At 35.4% G+C, this 19,689-nt stretch overlaps 2 protein-coding genes across 2 annotated transcripts; both read right to left on the bottom strand.

The window, feature by feature from the left end:
* Window positions 1-3,180: 3,180 nt before the first annotated feature.
* LOC116123899 (aspartate carbamoyltransferase 1, chloroplastic) lies at window positions 3,181-6,667 on the bottom strand. Its single transcript, XM_031409640.1, has 6 exons — window positions 6,590-6,667; window positions 4,613-5,204; window positions 4,386-4,525; window positions 3,919-4,092; window positions 3,560-3,796; window positions 3,181-3,477 (listed from the first exon to the last, which is right to left on the bottom strand). The coding sequence occupies exons 2-6, from the start codon at window positions 5,172-5,174 to the stop codon at window positions 3,370-3,372; spliced, it is 1,221 nt and encodes a 406-aa protein (XP_031265500.1). The 5' UTR covers window positions 5,175-5,204; window positions 6,590-6,667; the 3' UTR covers window positions 3,181-3,369.
* A 1,456-nt stretch (window positions 6,668-8,123) lies between these two features.
* Window positions 8,124-9,988, bottom strand: LOC116123908 (60S ribosomal protein L13-1-like). The gene is made up of 5 exons (XM_031409646.1): window positions 9,885-9,988; window positions 9,654-9,786; window positions 9,355-9,488; window positions 8,680-8,838; window positions 8,124-8,590 (listed from the first exon to the last, which is right to left on the bottom strand). Exons 2-5 carry the CDS (start codon window positions 9,760-9,762, stop codon window positions 8,369-8,371), a joined length of 624 nt encoding a protein of 207 aa, XP_031265506.1. The 5' UTR covers window positions 9,763-9,786; window positions 9,885-9,988; the 3' UTR covers window positions 8,124-8,368.
* Between the last annotated feature and the right edge of the window lie 9,701 nt (window positions 9,989-19,689).

Raw genomic sequence — 19,689 nt, 5'->3', positions numbered from 1 at the left:
TCCCAAATTTTTTTTTTTATTTTCATATTTTGGTTAAGAACGGACGTTCCTTATTTACGGACGCTCGTCCAAAATAAAGAAACGATCGTCCATAATGGATGAACGGCAGTCCCTAATGTTTTACAAATTTTTTAATTGTATTTTAATCAGGGACGGGCGTCCTTTAAATGGGGACGTCCGTCCCTTGTATATGGACGTCCGTCCATATAATATGGACGGCCGTCCATGTGCGTGAACGACCATCCAAATGTGATGGACGACCGTTCACTAGAAAAAAATTATAAAAAAATTCAGACGCGCGTTACACGTAGGTTGGTACAGAATTTCGGTGTAACTTTTTCAGTGTCCGTAGTGTTATTGCTCAATCAAATATCCCCAGTCATGGTGTTTTCTCTATTTTCAAATTTTTTTATTAGTTTTATAATAACTTAGACATTTTATTTTCAAATAAAAATATTTTAAAAAATCAGAATGAAATATACTCATTATATTAAATCAAACTGATCACTTAATAAAAGCTTTTAATTTTTAATTATTTTCACTTTCTCTTTTTAATTTGTATACTTAATTATGAATTATTTTCAGTTTTTAATGCCCTTTTTTTAATATATAAAATTTTATTTTTGTTTTTGGTCTTGCAATGAATTAATTTCTCTAGTGATAGACTTCTTGTGCATTGTTTTTCCAAGAATTANACTTTCTGTTTCCTTAATTTTCACTTCACAATCTTCACCTTCCGCTCTTCTCAATGAAGAGATCAAATACACAAGCCTTTTCCATCATCAAACTTATTGTTGATGCGTGATTTTTACACCAACAAAATACACGTGTGAAATGTTGAGCTGACCAAAAGACAAACGTGAATGTAAAGGAAAATGACAGTAAATGCAATGGGGACAATTTTTAAAGTGGTTCGGATGCTAAGGTAGCAAGTCCTACGTCCACTGATGCTTATATTGATGATAAGGGTTAGGTCGCTTTGACTGACTGACTTTAAAATGGTAATACAAGGTATCAAATACTGAAAAAATCTAGAGAGAGAGAGAGAGAGAGAGAGAATAGCTAATCAGATGTAAAATATACGAATCCCCCCTCAATGAGAGAGGGGCTCTCAATTTATAGAGGAATAGATCAAGGCAATCATCACTGAATCTGTGGGTTGGTGAGATTATCCATGCAAAATCCTTCTTTATGTCACATGCCCACCTTCTTTAGTGATTTGCGCGATTTGGAGCAGGGATTGGACACGTGGGATCATCACAGCTCTTGGTTGGCCTGGCACGCGCCCACTATTCTGACAGAAGCGGGCTGCGGGCATTCCCATGATCTGACTTTTGCATGCTGACTGAACCTTACGTCAGCCCTTATATTTTTGAGGCATAGCACTTATCATCTGGATTTGATGGATGAGTTTCACAAAAATTGTGAAATTTTTAGTGTAAACAAAGAGCAGGAAGATGAAAGCAACGATGCTTCCAATGATTCCAATGAAATGCTTGGGGTTGATTTTGTTTACGAGAAAGGGTTTAATGTGTTTCAAAACATCAAGAATATGTTAAATGATTCTGATGAGTATTTGGAATTCTTGAAGAAGGTTCATGAATACAACTGTGGAAGGATTAAGATAAAGGATTTGTTTCAATCACTGGCCAAGTATCCTTGTATCTTGGCTCAATTTGAAGAGTTTTTTAGTGAATGTGACAGTATTGGTGGAAATAAATAAGTCAAATCAGAAAAAGGCTGAGCATAAAAGACCCAAAATTGAAAACAAAGTTGAGCACAGAAGGCTATAGACCAAAAAGGTGAAAATTGAAAAGGGGAAAGAAGCATAAAGATTGGGGTAAACGACTTCGAGATTTGGATTTTTCTAACTCTGAACATGTTACACCTAGTTATTGGCATGTGCCTCAAGACTTTGTTGTTCCTAAATCTAGCCAGAGATCAGAGTTGGATGCTGAGGTATTGAATGATGAGTGGGTAGGCAGGGATCCAGGGAAAATGAACTACAGAATCAGGCACCATAATGTATATGAACAAACCCTCAACAAATGTGAAGATGGTCGATGTGGGGCAGATGTTTTGTTGAATCGACTATAATCCACCATTAACAGAATTGAGGAATTATTGGATGGTGATACCTTTGATATTAAAAACGACTTAAGCATCTTACAATTTAGATGCGTGGAAAATTTCTGTTCTGACATGGATCTGACTGAGAAAAATTCAGAGATTCTGATGAATTGTATAGTTGACCGCCTCAGGTTGAAATTAGAAGAGTCTGAAAAAGAATTTAGTCGCTGCAGTGGGATCTGGGTTGATGTCACTGCAAAATGTATTCCTAGATTGTATTAGGATTTTATCTTCTCTGCTTTTCCTATGATGTAATCTACTGATTCATCTTATAAATATATAGATAAATCTCCGATATTATTATAAACTGTTTTATAAATTATAGAGTATAATAAGTGGCTAACTGTGATTTAAATCTTAAGGTCTGTATATACTGAGTTGATTTTTCATTGAACTTGAAGTAGACATGAGTAAATAAATTTAAACACCTGGAGATTATAAAAAAGATACATAATCTGATGACAGAGGGATCAATACTGTTACATACAATTGGGGAATCACATTCCGTAATAGGATTTATGGTGATTTCGATGCTGGGTTTGCTATTGCTACTACCACCTACTCTACTAGTGGGATTGCAAATCTTGCACTGCTGGAATAGGTGTTTCGATAACATCAACTTCAAGAATCTTCTTCAAAAGAAGGTTCTTCTTACATCAGATCCAATACTCTTTAGTGGAGGATCCACCCACAGTATTGTTTGATAGATGTAGTGAGAACAGAACCCTACAAAACTCAAATCTGATTTTGCAACTACCATCATAAAGATGGGAGATATTAGTCCTCTTGCCAGTTCTGATTCCTGAAGGGCATATACCAAAGTTACGATATGCTGTTGATTAAATTGCTTCCACATTTTAATTCAAATTTCAATTGTAAATTTGATGATTCAATTGATAATAATTAATTTTCTAGAATTAATGTGGCATTCCCATACTTCTGTGTTATATTATTTCTTTGGATCATTTTTAACTTGGTATTTGCTATATTTTTTAGGCAAAACACAGATTGACCGAGACTCTACCCTCAAATGGAGAAAATTAACTCAGATTTTGATAAGCACAAAATTGTCTCAAACATCACAGCAGAAAATTGTTTCAAACATCCCACATAACTTATTGGGAGAAAATCCTTTAACTGCAAAACTGTCACAGATTTTGCGATAAAGTTTTTGCTCTGAAGAAAATAATCCGCCCAAAAAAATTACTATACAATTCGAAGGTGGAGATGGAGCTTTTCTCACCACCCAACAAGCAGGAGTTTCAAAAGAGCCATCCGAATATAGAGACCATTTTTGGCTTGTCTGAAATAGGCAGCCCTAGGATCGGCATCGACATCCACAGTTATCTACATAATATAACAAACCAAATAAGAAGTCTCATCTTTTAATTATTATGCCAACATCACTCACAACTAGAACATGCTTTACCTCATCGAGTCTTGGAAGCGGGTGCATCACCACGGCATGCTTCTGCATCACCCTTAATATATCCCGATCCATGATGTACTTGCCTCGAGCTTCTTCATAAAGGTCTATTCTCTCTCCAAACCGTTCTCGTTGGATGCGAGTTTGATATAGCACATCACACTTAGAAGCCACTTCCATTAAATCAGAAGTTTCTTCCCATTCCACACCCTTTGATGTCAGATATTCTTTAATATCATCCTAGAATAGGCAAAATTTGAGCAACATGTTGGAAAATATAGAACTAGTTCCTATCTTATGAATGTCTATCTAAGTTTAAAATATTTTTCACAAGAGGTGAACAGGATATTTCAATACATTACCTTCATTTTTACCACCTCAGGAGACACAAAGTATATCTTTACATCTTGGTACTTGGCAAGCAAGTATGCAAGTGACCGAACCGTCCTTCCATTAGCAAGATCTCCCACAAGGCCTACTTTGATGCCATCTAGCTTCCCTATCTCTCTTTCAACAGTATAGACATCTAAAAGGGCCTGCATTTGGCAAAAAGCAAGAGTGATTCCTTCTCTTAGCTGTTTGTAAAATTGCTTACCAATAAATAGGAATCAACATACTCAATATCACACAATCCTAATTGAAGTTGGAACATCTCTCATGCTCCCTACATATAAAAATTTAGGAAATGAAAACATCTCATTCACACAAAAAGATCTCATCAATACAATCCCACATACTTAATGGTGTTGCATATCTTCACAGAAAAAATTATGTGTGTGTATGCATATGCCTCACATAGATAAATGCATTATGGAAATTCTGAGCCCACCTGAGTTGGGTGTTGTCCAGGACCATCTCCAGCATTAATAATAGGAATGTTGGCCGTGGCCGCTGCTCTTTTGGCAGAACCACTTTCAAAATGTCGCATAACTATAATATCAGAGTATCCCTCAACAGTTCTTATAGAGTCTGCAAGTCAAACAATTACATCATAACAAAATTGCAAGAAAATCACCTCAGATAACTACTAATAAAAGATTAAGAAGATATATATACCTTCAAGTGTCTCCCCTTTAGCAGCAGACGAAAATTCCCTAGCATTCTCAGTAGTCAAAACTTCCCCACCTAACCGTTTCATAGCAGATTCAAATGAAAGCCTAGTTCTAGTAGAGGGCTCATAAAACAGAGTAGCCATTAAGTAACCCTTAAGTATTTGGCTTCCAGGTGAATTCTTCTCAATCTTCTCCATTTCACGTGCAACGTCAAATATAGCACTAAGAGTATCCCTATCAAACTGTTGAGCTTCAATCACATCACCCAGTTGAAACTTCTTTCCTATGGTAAATGAAGGTTTATTCTCAATTTCAAGTGCTCGGCACTGAACTGAATTTTTTAAGGAAAACTTTGAGGTTTGCTTCCATTTCATTGATTTCTCATTCAGTAATAACAATCTTGATGGTTTAATATCGGTAGTTGCAGAAAGTGACTTACAATGATCTGAAGATTTACAACAAAAACTTGAATGATTGAATGTCAATTCTTTATTGCAATTTTTTATCTGTTTTGGATTAAATGAGCCCCTATGTAACATAGATGTAGAGCATGACGATGAAGCCATTGAGTTGCTTCCCAAAGTGCTTAAAACCCCCTATACGAAAAAACATAAGCATATCAAGATGGGACAAGAATCAAAAGAACCGAACTTCAACAAATTAATGTTCATAAAAATAAAAGAAAATTACAGAACAACAGTTCAGTGCAATTTATTATGCAATGTTTACTAATCCCAATACATAAATTTTAACTAAGAATCGATATGTAAAATTTCACTCAATCTGTGTTCAAAATGCCATCAGAAACTATCCTAATTCTCAAGGTCAACAAAAAATAAAAAAACTGGATTTTAAAAATTTCATATAAAATAGTATGTGATGCAATCAAGCTATATTTGGCAGCAATGATTTGATTATCTAATTGGAATTAATAAAATCGTAGCTCATCTCTTTCTGAAAAATGGGTACTCAAATTCTCCAACTCCAAGCTCTAAAAACAACATTTAAGGTTTAATTAAAGTAAACTTAAACAAGCCTAGAACCATAATATTAACTTATCAATATAAAAAAAAAAACAAAAAAACAAAGAATAACTTCAACAAACCCTTTACATATATCAATATAAGAACTGTGGTTCAGTAATAATACCAATCAAACAGAAATCACGACCAGAACTCAAAGTTAAAGAATAATGAATGTTCAAAGAAGCAAACCCCTATAGACGATGGTCAATATGCATTAAAATCTCTTCTAAATACCCGAAAAAATTACCAGGCAGATAATGCTAAAGTTTGGGATAGATTGGAAGGGAAAAAAAATCCATCCATGTATTATTGGACCACATTTAACATAGAGTCTTCTATGTAAATAAAAATACCCTCCGTCATTTAAATTAAAGATACAAATATAATATAAAATTAAAAAAAAAAAAAGGTAAATATTCAAAACAACAATCTCAAAACTAAAACCAGAACTAACATTTCAACATTGTAAGCCCTAAAATCAAAACATCCATAGACAATCACAAAATACGATCTCAACTAAAATTATAAAAAAAAAAAAAAATGTTGGCGGTGTTTATGACTTGAATTCCTGAACTCATTCTAACAAAGAAGAGGTCGGAGAGGTTGGGAAGGACTGATTAGAAGAAGGATACAGTCATGAGGTTGTGAACTGAACTCAAAATCAAAACAAAGTAAAGAGAAGATAACCCATGCCATAAACAATCAACAATGCAATGTGAACCGAAATTTAAAACAAAAAGCAAAATAATTTATCCATTTCCAATCACCTCCACATGAGAAACCCAAATTCACTCTTCCCCATCACCGAAGTGGCTATATATTAAACTATGAGAAGAAAATCAGGGAGACCTTGGAGTTTATTTATATAGAAAAAAAGAAAGCATTATAATTTATTAGTATTAGTGCAGAATTATTACAGGAAACCAAGGTGTTGATGAAAGAAAGAGAGAGCTTACCAAGCTGTTGCTTTGTCTGCTTTGTGTAAGCTTGGTGACGAGGTGGTGGCTTTGCTTTAAGTGCAGTGTTGGCACAAAACAGCCCTACTTTTAAAATCTCTATGCCAATTTTTGGGATTTATATCTACCGTTAGATTGCCCAATCACATTTTGACCCCCAATCTATCACGATATCTTGTCTTTGTCTATTCTTTTAATTTGACTAGCTTTGACCGGTTGAAGTCAAATTTTATCCCCGAGAGGCGATTGGTTGCGGTGTATATTATTGGACTAATATTATCTTATATTACTTATATTATCATATTTGATTGTTAAATAATATAACATTTTCGTAATCTTTCAAAATCAATTATAATTATTATTGATTATATAGGTGATAATCTGAATACCATAATTTTTTTAAATATTTTAATTTTAATTTTGTTACAATTTTATTCTTAATTATTAAAATTTTTGAATAATAATGTTCTTGTTGTGAAAACCTTTTACAAAAATATTGATGGACTGTTTTATTCTTATATAAAAAATTTTTAGAACATAAATTCCTTTGAACTTGAAAACAAATACCCAAGACTGGTGGCCAAAGCTAACCACCAGCATCGGTCGCAAGCATCGAAACGATGCACGACCAATTGAATCTTGCCAACCGTATGCCGATGTGACCATTTTGAATCTGGCTAGTTAAAGCTTTAACCAAATTAATTATGGCTGTTTCCGGCCAAATTTATAGATCTAGCCGAAAACAGCCAGATCCATGGCCATTAATGGCCATAGACAATTGATAAGCTGAAAATTTCAGGGATTTAATATTAAAGTTTTAGTTTGATTTATATTAAAAGATAAAATTACCCTTTGAAAGTGGAAAAAAAATGATGAAACTTTTTTTTTTTTTTTTGTTGGGGTGAGATTGGGTATTCTCTTATTTAAAAAGAGGATGCTGTATAGAATATGTTTAAATGGTGAGTGGAAATATGGAATATCTTCCCAAACTTTTAAAAAGCGATTAATAAAAACTTTTGAAAAGAGTGATCATAATTCATACACATCTATACCAATACATTATTAGCAGTATTACACTAAATTTATAATTTGAAGAATCTAATTTTCTACTTCTATCAAGCCTTAAGGTTAAGCAATCTATATTTTAACGAATAAAATTAAAAAAAGAAATAAATTTGACACAAAGTAACCCAACAAAAAAATCAACGTCAGAATATTTCCTAACATAAATGGCCATTTCTCCTGCAATATATAAGACTGAATTAAACTAATACAACTTTCCCCTGGTTTTGATTAATCAAAGACCGATAACCGAGTTCCCACAAACCATCAAGCGGAAACATTATTCTGAGACTCCATAAACCCCACTAAACCATCAAACAGAAGGCATTAAACTCAAAGAATATTACTAATAAACTGAGGATTCCTTGAGCTAACAAAGCAGTAACCTTCAAACAGAATGACCGTTATACAGACTGTTATGGTAGCCCAGCATGAATGATATTTTTCTTTCTAACACAATTTGCACAGCAAAGAACCCACAAATATGTCTAACCATTGCCATTAGAGCTTAAGAAGTGCCAGAATTTACTTCATTGAATAAAATACTCAAAGAAAAATATAGGCATAAGTCTACACATGCGATACAACCAAGAAATTTTAAGGCTTATAAACCAGATTAACAGTTGAAAATAACTATAAAAACCAGAGTCAAATCCTAGATGCAAAAAGTAGTCCAACATCAGACTTCAAAATTATGTGTAATCAAGTCAAACAACTTTACTTCTTTTCTTCCTTCTCAGCCTCTGCAGCCTTCTTCAGCCTGGCACCAACATGGCGTGTGTTCATCCTCTCCACACGCAGCTTGCCATATGCCTTGAAGGACTTCATATCTTCAGTAACCTTAACAAGCTCCACAGTAGGTTTCTCAAGAGTGATAGGCATGTAGGGGCCTTGTACTTGGGTTGCTGTTGCCAGTTCCTCCGAAGCAGAATCACCAGCCTACATCCCAAAAAGACAATAAATAAAATTTGAATATAGAAACAGATAACAACAACATGCAATCATTATACATTTCTCTCTCCAATTACCTTAGCTTTGCGTGCACGTCTTGGGAAGACAACCAATTTGGCCTTGTATGTCTTCAACCTTTGAACATTAGCTTGAAGACCCTCCAAGGATCGGTTCTTACGGCGATGATCAACAGAAATGCCAATAGTTGGTGCTAGTTTCTTGGGAATGCCTGCAGCCTGATTGAGTACAGAGCATTACATCCCCAATAGGAAACACAATCAATAATAACACCCGAACTTAGATTCACTACGTTTATGATGGCAACAATCTATAGAACTCAAAATAACTTCATTTTATTTTCACATTTTGTTTTTTCGGTTACCACACACGGCAGCACCACCCTTCCAATCAAACAAAAACACAAAATTAAACATCTCACAGCACCACCCTTATCTCAAACAAAAACACAAATCAAATTACCCCACCTCCTCCTTGTGATAACTAAAATTTAAATTAAAAAAACACCCATTTTCAAGTTACTAAATCCATTAAAGCTATTGTTTTAACCCCGTATATTGAAATTTTATAGTGCATACAATAACTTTCTGTAATTTGAACTAAAACACAACTGACAAACAACCAAAATAGAATACATTTATACATGTAATTGAATTTCTAATTTCACAGATCTAGATGTACTGAAAAGTAAACCACATATCTAAAACAATAACAAAGAAAAAAAAAAAGTCCACCTTGAGTTCTTCAAGAGTGAAGCCTCTCCCAGCCCTCAATTTCATGTTATACTTCAAAGTCTGCCCGTGAACAATGGGGCGAAGCGGCCCAGCTGTCGGGCGAGGAAAGATTTTCACCGCCTTCTTTTGACGAGCTGCAAACAATAACACAAAAAAATCAATCAAAACCAAAATTTACTTAACCCACAAATCAAAAACGCAAAAAAAAAATAAAAAAAAATAAAAAAAATAAAAAAAAAATAATAATAATAATTAAAAGTTAAAAGTTAAAAGAAATAAATAGATAAATAAAAACTAACCAACGCGTCTCCTGGTCTTCCTTGCAGGCTGGTTAAACCAAGTCTTGACATAATTCTGCCAGTGCTTCTTAAAGTGCCCATTTGGCACGACATTGTTGTGTTTAACCATCTCTCAAAGTCTTACCTTTACCTGCTGCAAAAGGCGTTACAGAAGAAGAAGAACAGTTACGAAAGAGATTAAATTTCAAAGAGTAAGTGAGATTCGTTGCTTGATTGAAGAGAGGAACTTACAAGTTCTGATTTTGCAAGGAGCGGACGGAGCTTACTCTCGTAGCAAAAGGGGCGAAGGTTGGTTTATTATAGGTTAAAGATAGATATAAAACCCTAGTTTTCATTGGGCTGTCCCCTAGATGGGCTAACCATATGGGCCTTAGGACTTGGGCTTCAGTTAATTTATAATAAAGCCCAATCTTACAAAATTGCAGTGAATGTTTAAGTGGTTATATTAGTAAACTCTAATGTACTTTATATACTATTTATTTCATAAATTATATTATTATATTAGTAAATTGTAAGAGCTTTATTTATTTATTTTGGTTGAAAAATTCAAACATTTGACAAAGTATATAATAAATTTTTAAAGGATTTACAAGATTTTTATATTAGAATAAATTTTCCGTATGTGTAAAGTATGTCCAAACTAAACATTTTCAAATTGAAAAGAGGAATAATTGAATTAGTTTATAGTATCATAAAAAAGATGGTTATGCACCGTTTTAAAAGAATGACAAGTGTTTGGCTTGACAGGTGATCATCAATAGGAGGGCTATGTTTTTACAACTAAAAAAAGGGGGCAAATATTGGCTTTGAATTTATTTAAAAGGCCATATAATTTTTTAGTCTTTACTAAATGACCTTATTTTTTATTAAGACAAACTAATGACAATTAAACACTAATCATGACTTAATTAGGATTAATGAAATATGTCCTCAAAAACCTGAAATTTTTGCAAACAAACCTAAACATAATATCTTCTTCTTCTTCCTCCCGCCATTAACACATCGCTCTCCTGGTTGCTGTTTATTCTAAGTTTCATCTACATCTTCTTTTTCTTGTACATCTTCTTCTTCCTCCATCCTGTACATCTTCTTTTTCCCACCATTAACACTATCTTCTTCCTCCGCCATTAACATCTTCTCCGCCACAGATCCTCCTCCCCCTCCACCTCTTGAAATTTCATCCAGGTATGTGTATCTCTCATTTCCATTTTATATTTCGATTTACAAAGATTTAATGATGGATTGGGTTTGGGTTATGATTTTGATTTAGTTGTTTATGTTGTTGGGTTGTGTTTGATGTAATGCAAGTTGAAAGGAGTGAAAATTGTTGAATATTTTCTTGCATTGTGGGTAGCTGGGGTTCGTAGCACCGATTATAGGTGGAGATGACTGAAAATGTGTTCTGGATATGATAGATCGCTTAAGCGATCTAGTATGTTTAGTATAATGCAGCATATCGTAGATCGCTTAAGTGATCAGGTAAATGGTAGAAGATCGCTCAAGCGATCATGCTTATTTATACCAGATCGCTTAAGCGATTCATTATATCGCTTAAGCGATCTAGTAAGCGATATACCAAATCGCTTAAGCGATACACTAGATCGCTCAAGCGACTCTGCAGATGCTTTTTAAAATCTTTCAACCCTTAATACATCAGTTAATAATATTTTTTTTTTCTTGCATTATAGGTACTTGGCTATTATTAGACATGAGACAAGTTGTTTTTGGTGTTGAATATTTTGGTGAGTGGGTGGAGGAAGAAAGTTGTTGGAAGTGCATTAGGAAGAGCAAAGAAGTTATCCCAATTGCTGTGAGCGCAGAGGTTAGTTTTGATGAGTTGATTGATAAAATAATTAGAAGAGGTGATTTGAGTTGCTCATGTAGTGATGTAGTTGTGAAGTATGTGTTAAGCAGAGTTCCTGAACATTATAAGGTATCTCCTGCTATATTAAAGTTGGATGAAGGTATCTCATGTAGTGATATAGTTGTTGATAAACCGTTGGAAGTTGGTTCAAAGGAAGGGGATAACGAGGAAGTTGGTAGAGAGAATACTGGTTTTAATTTGAACTACGAGGACATTGATTTCTTAGTTGAAAAATCAAGAGTAGGTGGTGATTTGGGTGGTGAGGAGGACACTGTAGAAGAGGTTGGTCATTGCGGCAGAATGAAAATGTTGAGGAGAAGGACCCCGTACATGTTCTCGCAGATGTAGAGATTCCTTTAAATACAAATTATGCAGAAGGTGTAGTTTGTGAGGAAGGGAAAATATGGTCTTTTATGCAGGTTCAGAGGCAGCAATTGCAAGTAGTAGTGAATCAACTCATGTTTTTACTGATGGATCGGAGTTGCGCATAATGTATTTATTTGACAACAAAGAAGAAGTGGTGAGGAAGCTAAAACTTTTTGCCGTGAGAGGTAATTTTGAGTTCATCACCAAAAATTCTAATTCATCAGTAGTGATGGTAGCATGTCGTGACCGAAGTGCAAGTGGCGGGTTTATTGTAGAAGGTTGGCGGAGTCTGAAAAATTTATTGTTAGCACATATACCCGTCAGCACACATGTGGTTTGGGACATATTTGCGGCAATTGTAAGTAGTAGTGAATTAGCTCATGTTTTTACTAATGGATCGGAGTTGCGTATAGTGTATTTATTTGACAACAAAGAGGAAGTGGTGAGGAAGTTAAAACTTATTGCCGTGAGAGGTAATTTTGAGTTTCTCACCAAAAAGTCTAATTCATCGGTAGTGACGGTTGCACGTTGTGATCGAAAGTGCAAGTGGTAGGTTTATCGTAAAAGGTTGGTGGAGTCTGAAAAATTTATTGTTAGCACATATACCCGTGAGTACACATGTAGTTTAGGACATATTTGCGACAATTGCAAGTAGTAGTGAATTAACTCATGTTTTTACTGATGGATTGGAGTTGCGCATAGGGTATTTATTTGACAACAAAGAGGAAGTGGTGAGGAAGCTAAAACTTATTGTCGTGAGAGGTAATTTTGAGGTTATCACCAAAAAGTCTAATTCATCGGTAGTGGCAGTTGCATGTCGTGACCGAAAGTGCAAGTGGTGGGTTTATTGTAGAAGGTTGGTGGAGTCCAAAAAATTTATTGTTAGCACATATACCCATGAGCACATATGTGGTTTAGGACATATTTCAGGTGAGCATCGGCAAGCCTCCACTGATGTTATTGGACAATTTGTCAAAAGTTAGTTCGTTGAAAGGAAAGGTCCATCTCTAAGGACATTCAGAGACTTGTGCACACAGAGTTGTGATGCATTGTTAGTTACTGGAAATGATAGAAAATGAGATAACATGCACAAGATTTTGTGAGGGGCACATTGGAGCACATATACGTAGTTTTAGAAGCGTACCATTATATGCTTGAGTCAAACCAAGGTAGAAAGACGGCTTTGAAGTGGGACAAGAATATGAGGTTTAAATATTTTTTTGTTGCTTACGATGCTGCTATAAAGGGTTTTGTAAACATGAGAAAGGTGTTGGCTATTGACGGTTGCTTTGTGACGGGAAAGTATAGAGGTACATTGTTGGTGGCCACTGCACATGATAGCGAGATTCACACATATCCCGTTGCATGGTGTATGGTTGACTTTGAGAACGACAAGTCGTGGATTTGGTTTTTTCAGCAATTACGTATGATAGTGCTTGATAGTGACAAGTTGTGCATAATATCCAACAGGCACAACTCTATAAAGAGAGGAATTGCCACTATTTACCCTCAAGCACATCACAGATTCTGTATGAAGCACCTTGGTGAGAACATAAAACAAAAGTTTAAGTGTGTTGGCCTCTTTCAGACATACTACATGGCAGCAAAAGCTTATCAAGTTGATGAGTTCGAGGAGCACTTCCGAAAAATTCGAATCAAAGATGATAGAATTGCTAAGTATCTTGAGCATGATGTTGGTTTCGAACAATGGAATAGAGCTTACTTTACTGGAAGAAGGTTTGATTTCTTGACCATGAACATAGCCGAGTCCATAAATTCGAAGTTGTTAATAGAAAGAGAGTTTCCAATAGTTGCCCTTTTTGATGCAATCTAGAGGACATTGTCACGGTGGTTCCATGAGCGTCGTACAGAGTCACATAATTTTACCACAACTCTTGTTCTGTCAGTTGAAAAATTATTGCGAGAATGTATGGAACTATCAAATGCACTGTTTGCCTATCCTTTTAATGCTTAAGAGTTCACCGTGTGCAACTATGGTTCGGATGCCCTAGTTAATCTTTTTAGTAAAACTTGCAGCTGTAAAGTGCTTGACATTCAACGTTTACCTTGTCGTCATGTACTAGAAGCACTGAAACACCAATGGAAGCCAGATTTTGGTTCAAGAATTTACATGGAACTTTGCTGCCCTCTTTATATGGCAAATCACTACATGTTAGCTTATTTGGAAACGATATATTAAGTTCCTTAATAAGAGCAGTGGGTGGTGCCGCCAGAGTTGGTTCACATTATCATATATCTGCTATTCAAAAAGACAGAAAATGGGAGAAAAAGAGTTAAGCGTATTCTATCAGCTTGTGAGGTTCCCCGGAGGATGAATAAGTGCTCAATTTGCAAGCAACCTGGCCACAAGAGAAGCAATTGCCAGAATCAATCACATGCAGATCCTAAACATTAGGTTCGAATTGATCAGTAGCAAGAAAGCAAGCAATCTGCAGATAAGATCAGATCGCTTAAGTGACATAAGATCGTTTAAGCAATCGACTGTTATCTGCATATCTGAACAGTAGATTGTTTAAGCGATCTTAGGTCGTTTAAGCGATTTGATGTTCAGATCTGCAGATAACAGCCGATTGCTTAAGTGATCTACTCTTATTTTTAGATCTGAACATCAGATCGCTTAAGTGACCAAAGATCGCTTAAACGATATACTGCTCAGATCAGATCTGGTGGCCACCAAATCGCTTAAGTGGCTTAAACGATCTTTTCTTATATTCAAATCTGACAAGTAGATCGCTTAAATGATCTGATGAAGTTATTATGTTTCTCTTTTGTGGTGCATTAAACTGATTTTATGTCCTTGTATTTCCAGCTATGTCATCAAGAAGAAGGATGAAATCGAGAGAGTTGCCAAGACCAACCGTTGAAGAGTTGTTGTTTTAAATTTTTTATGTTTTAAATTTTATTGTTACCTTGAATAAATCATCCTTTATAACATATTAAATCAAATTAATTATTTTTCTTTTTCATCAATTTTAAAAAGGGTTTTAAGTTAGTAAAATTTTGCATAGTACCTCTGTACGGCACTGATTGCTACCAAAAAAGTAAGACAAGCAAAATAAATATTATCAACATCATTGTCATATTAAGACAATCAATCAATTTACTGAATTAGTCACGAGTGTGGCAAATTAGTAGAAACGTACCTCATTTCACAAATATGGATGGTTATGATTGAATATAGAGCTCACCCACAATACGAAACATAATTTCTCACTCAAACGTGCCCAATATCAAAAGATCGATGAGATAAGAAGCAAAATGACCTTGGTTGCTTAAGCGATCAAGGCCAAAAGTGAAGAATCACTTAAGTGATCTTGATTCTACCTTGGACATGATCGCTTAAGCGACCAAGGGTAAAAGAAAAGAATTGCTTAAGCGAGAACTTAAATCACTTAAGCGATCGTGCACCTGGGGTGACTTGATTCTGCCTTGGACATGTTAGACCGCTTAAGCAATCAAGGGTAAAATTGAAGCATCGCTTAAATGATTTTGATCCTCGATTATATGTGATCGCTTAAGCGACTAAGACTGAACATACTGGATCGCTTAAGAGAGACCTAGGATCGTTTAAGTGATCCAGTACAGTTGGATGATCTTTATTCTGCCTTTTACAAGATCGCATAAGCGATTTATTATCGTTTAAGTAACCAAGACCAAATAGACAAGATCGCTTAAGCGAAACCATATATCGCTTAAGCGACCAAGGAAAAATAGACGAGATCGCTTAAGCGACACCATATATCGCTTAAGCGATTAAGGGTAATTTACTTTGGTACTTTAAAAACATTCTATGCTTTAATATTTCTTTTCCATGTTTAAGGACAGATGTAAAAGAATTAATTTAATTAAAATATAATATAATTTTGAAAAAATATCGATTAAGTGATATAAATAATCAAATCAATTGACACAGACAGATCATGGTCCACTGAACTAATTGTATAGTCAAAATTGAAGCTTATTTCAATCTAATCATTCTTAAATACATCATCCATATTTATGAAATCAGGTACGTTTCTACTAACATGGCATGCTTACACTTGTAACCTTAATATGTGTAGATGGAATTAGGTTGCAAATAATCCTTCTTAATTTGCCTTAATAAGTGTTACTAACTGATGTCGCTTAACATTAACGTTAATAATCACGTAATGTTGCGAAAGTCCGAATTTCACATTAACGTCACTTAATATGGGGTTGACAACCTATTCCAAAAAAAGAAAAAGAAAAAAAAAGGAATCGCTTAAGCGATCTAATCATCGCTTAAGCAATCCAGTGTTTATAAGCTTTCATCGCTTAAGCGATAATGTTAATCGCTTAAGCGATCTTGTGAAAGGCAATAAAAATAATCCGAATACACTGGATCACTTAAGAGATTTCATCTCTCGCTTAAGCGATCTTGTGTATTTAGCCTTAGTCACTTAAGCGATCTAGTACTGTCGCTTAAGTGATCACATACAAGCAAGAATCAAGATCACTTAAGCGATGCTTCACTTTTACCCTTGGTCGCTTAAGCGATTATGTACAGGGCATAATCAATATCTGCCTAAATGCACGATAGCTTAAGCGATTTATTGTCTCGCTTAAGGGATTGTTTGCTTTTACCCTTGGTTACTTAGGCGATTTGGGATCGCTTAAGCGATCAAGTCTGAGGCAGAATGAAGATTTGCCCAGATGCACGATTGCTTAAGCGATTTGTAATAACTGCTTTCTACTCATATACTCATAAAATATACGTAATAAAATTACAAGTATACATAATAAAAATACAAGTATACATAATAAAAATACAAGTATGATAACATAAACAGTTGGGCCCAAATTTTTCTTTTATTAAATATATACATTCTTTATACAAAGTTAAGTATCATAGACAAGAGTCATCAAAAATGTGGTGGACAATGTTGCTAATTCTCCTCGCTTGCCGACGTCCATCTGACCGCGTCCTCACCTAGATCCTGCAAAACACACAGAAAACAACGGGGTGAGCATAAAAGGCTCAGTAAGTAAATCCTCTACTCGTCTATCCCCATAAATCTTTCTCTTAATTCTTTCCTTACATTACTCTCTCATTTTTCTGTTTGTTTCTCTTCTCACATTTCTTTTCTACTAACTTTCTCTGTGGATGTCACGGCCCCATCTTACCGGAGGTACGACCGGGAACTTATCCCACTCTTCTTGACTTTTACTCATTCTCTGTCGATCGAACTCGGTTATGCATGGATTCGGAACCCTTGGCCATATGAGTACCTATTCTCTCTCTCTCTTGAATGTCACAGCCCCGTCTTAACGAAGGCACGGCCGAAACCTCATATTCCACTCTTCGTGACTGTCACGACCCCATCTTACCAGAGGCACGGCTGGAACCTAGTGTTCCACTCTTCGTGACCTCTACTCATCACTCACGGGTTCCCCATCGCACAACCTACTATATTCTCTTCTTTAGCACTACTCTCTTTTTGTGCTCTAGTGCTCATTCTCTTTTTCTCTTTACTTTTAAAGTAGTTGATTCTCAAAGTTCTCTACTCTTTCTCAAACTACTTCTCAAGTGCACAATCAAGACATATAGATAACTCATGCTCATTAATGCACTTATGAAATGCAAATATGCAATATTGCAATAATTAAGGTTCTCTACTCTTACTCATGCTTCTCTTAAGCATTTCATCAAACAACTCATGTACATGCAAAAACTCTACTTTATCTATAACTCTACTATTCTCTTTAACTATCCAAAATGGGAGAAAACTCCCTCATATAGCCATAATTCCTGTCAGGGAAAACACTCCCAAAAAGGTTTACACAAAACCTCTCCAACTTTAACTCAACTTCACTCTCTCTTCACACATCAAAACACTTCTCATCATTTACATATATTCAACCAATCATCAATTATCTACTCATCTCATCTCAATCATCAATTATCTACTCATCTCATCTCAATTCTCAACAAGCATAATACATACATGCATAAAGAAAATCTCTACTCAAAGATTTCTTAAACTTTAACTTGGGTTGGATTCACTTACCTTTTTTCTTGAGTTCTTGCACAAAAGCTCTCTAACTTGTTGGACTTACTTCTTCTCTTAATTCCTAAGCATAAATTTAATAAGAACTCAACATTTACTCAACTTAAATTTATACTAGAGCATGAATCCTTACCTTTTGATGCTTAGAAACAATTCTCTACCAAGATCCAACTAAAAGCCCTCAAAAAAATCCTTGAAAGATTTAAGTGAAAAGTTGAGAGAAAATGGTGAATGGGAATGACGGTGGAGGATGAAGAATGAAGGGTTTACTAAACCCAAACCCTTATTAGCTCATAGATTACACATGCATTCCCATTTTGCCCTTACTCTTTCTTAGAAATTCCATCTTTGTCCTTTAATTCATTGCACTCACACCCCCAACTCTAACACATTCTCCATGAAATTTCCTTACATTTTACTCCCCACTTTTCCTACTAATTAGGGGTAGAATGGTCACTTTGCCCCTATGGAAAATTCTCTAGAAACTTCACCAAACTTTTTAGTCAACTCTTCGCCGCGGCGAAGAAATCCAGAGCCTACGTCGCCACGGCGAAACTTCTTCTTCGCCACGACGAAGTCTGCACTTCCAAAATTCTGCAAGACTTCACCAAATTCAGGGCAACCACTCAACCAAACCAAAATGCACATTCAACTAAGGGCCAACCAAACAATATTAACAACATACAAACTTAATTAAGGGCAAAACAATAAACATTCAAACAATGCAACATAAACTAGCTACGTACCTCAAGTAGGGTGTTACACGATTGTTCACTTTTACACTTGGTCACTTAAGCGATCAAGTCCGAGGCAGAATAAAGATCTACCTAGATGCACGATCGCTTAAGTGATCAAGTTCGAGGTAGAATGAAGATTTGCCCAGATGCACATTCGCTTAAGCGATTTGGGATCGCTTAAGCAATCAAGTTCGAGACAGAATGAAGGTCTGCTTAGATGCATGATCGCTTAAGCGATTTACTATCTCGTTTAAGCGATTGTTCGCTTTTACCCTTGGTCGCTTAAGCGATCAAGTCTGAGGCAGAATGAAGATCTGCCCAGATGCACGATTGCTTAAGCGATTTATGGTCTCGCTTAAGCGATTCTTTGCTTTTACCCTTGGTATCGCTTAAGCGATCAAGTCCGAGGCAGAATGAAGATCTGCTCAGATGTACGATCACTTAAGCGAGTTATTGTCTCGCTTAAGCGATTCTTCACTTTTACTGTTGATGCTTAAGCGATTTGGTATCGCTTAAGCGATCCAGTCCATGACAGAATCAAGATCTACCTAGATGTATGATCGCTTAAGGGATTTATGGTCTTGCTTAAGCGATTTTTCACTTTTACCTTTGGTCGCTTAAGTGATCAAGTCCATGGTAGAATAAACATATACTCAGATGCACGATCGCTTAAGCGATCCTTCATAGAGAACCCTTGGTTGCTTAAGCGATATATGTAGTCGCTTATATATCGCTTAAGTGATCATGGGCAATACATATTTTTTTCCAACTTTTCTCCTAAATTTTGACAAACTAAAATCACAAACACATATTAATTCCATATTTTCTTCTGAATTTGGCAACCTAATTGCATCAACACATCAATGTCATGTAACAAGAATACTAAATAAACTCAAACTCAAAGTAAGGAGAGAAATATTGAATTGATTTTGTATTAATCTGAAATGTGTCAATTACATTAAATTACAACATTATATACTACAAATAAATGTCCTATATACATCAAAACAAAATTAGGG

Source organism: Pistacia vera, unplaced genomic scaffold (assembly GCF_008641045.1).
Source record: "Pistacia vera cultivar Batoury unplaced genomic scaffold, PisVer_v2 Contig146, whole genome shotgun sequence".
Taxonomy (NCBI): domain Eukaryota; kingdom Viridiplantae; phylum Streptophyta; class Magnoliopsida; order Sapindales; family Anacardiaceae; genus Pistacia; species Pistacia vera.
This window is presented reverse-complemented; position numbering and strand designations above follow the sequence as displayed.

Excerpts from the sequence above, each read along its gene's own strand:
- LOC116123899 (XM_031409640.1), bottom strand. The coding sequence starts at position 5,174 with ATGGCTTCATCGTCATGCTCTACATCTATGTTACATAGGGGCTCATTT. Across the intron at positions 3,797-3,918 it reads CTGAGGTGGTAAAAATGAAG|GATGATATTAAAGAATATCT; the intron begins GTAATGTATTGA and ends TGCCTATTCTAG. Across the intron at positions 3,478-3,559 it reads CGCTTCCAAGACTCGATGAG|ATAACTGTGGATGTCGATGC; the intron begins GTAAAGCATGTT and ends TATATTATGTAG.
- LOC116123908 (XM_031409646.1), bottom strand. The coding sequence starts at position 9,762 with ATGGTTAAACACAACAATGTCGTGCCAAATGGGCACTTTAAGAAGCAC. Across the intron at positions 9,489-9,653 it reads GAAGACCAGGAGACGCGTTG|CTCGTCAAAAGAAGGCGGTG; the intron begins GTTAGTTTTTAT and ends TATTGTTTGCAG. Across the intron at positions 8,839-9,354 it reads TCACTCTTGAAGAACTCAAG|GCTGCAGGCATTCCCAAGAA; the intron begins GTGGACTTTTTT and ends GTACTCAATCAG.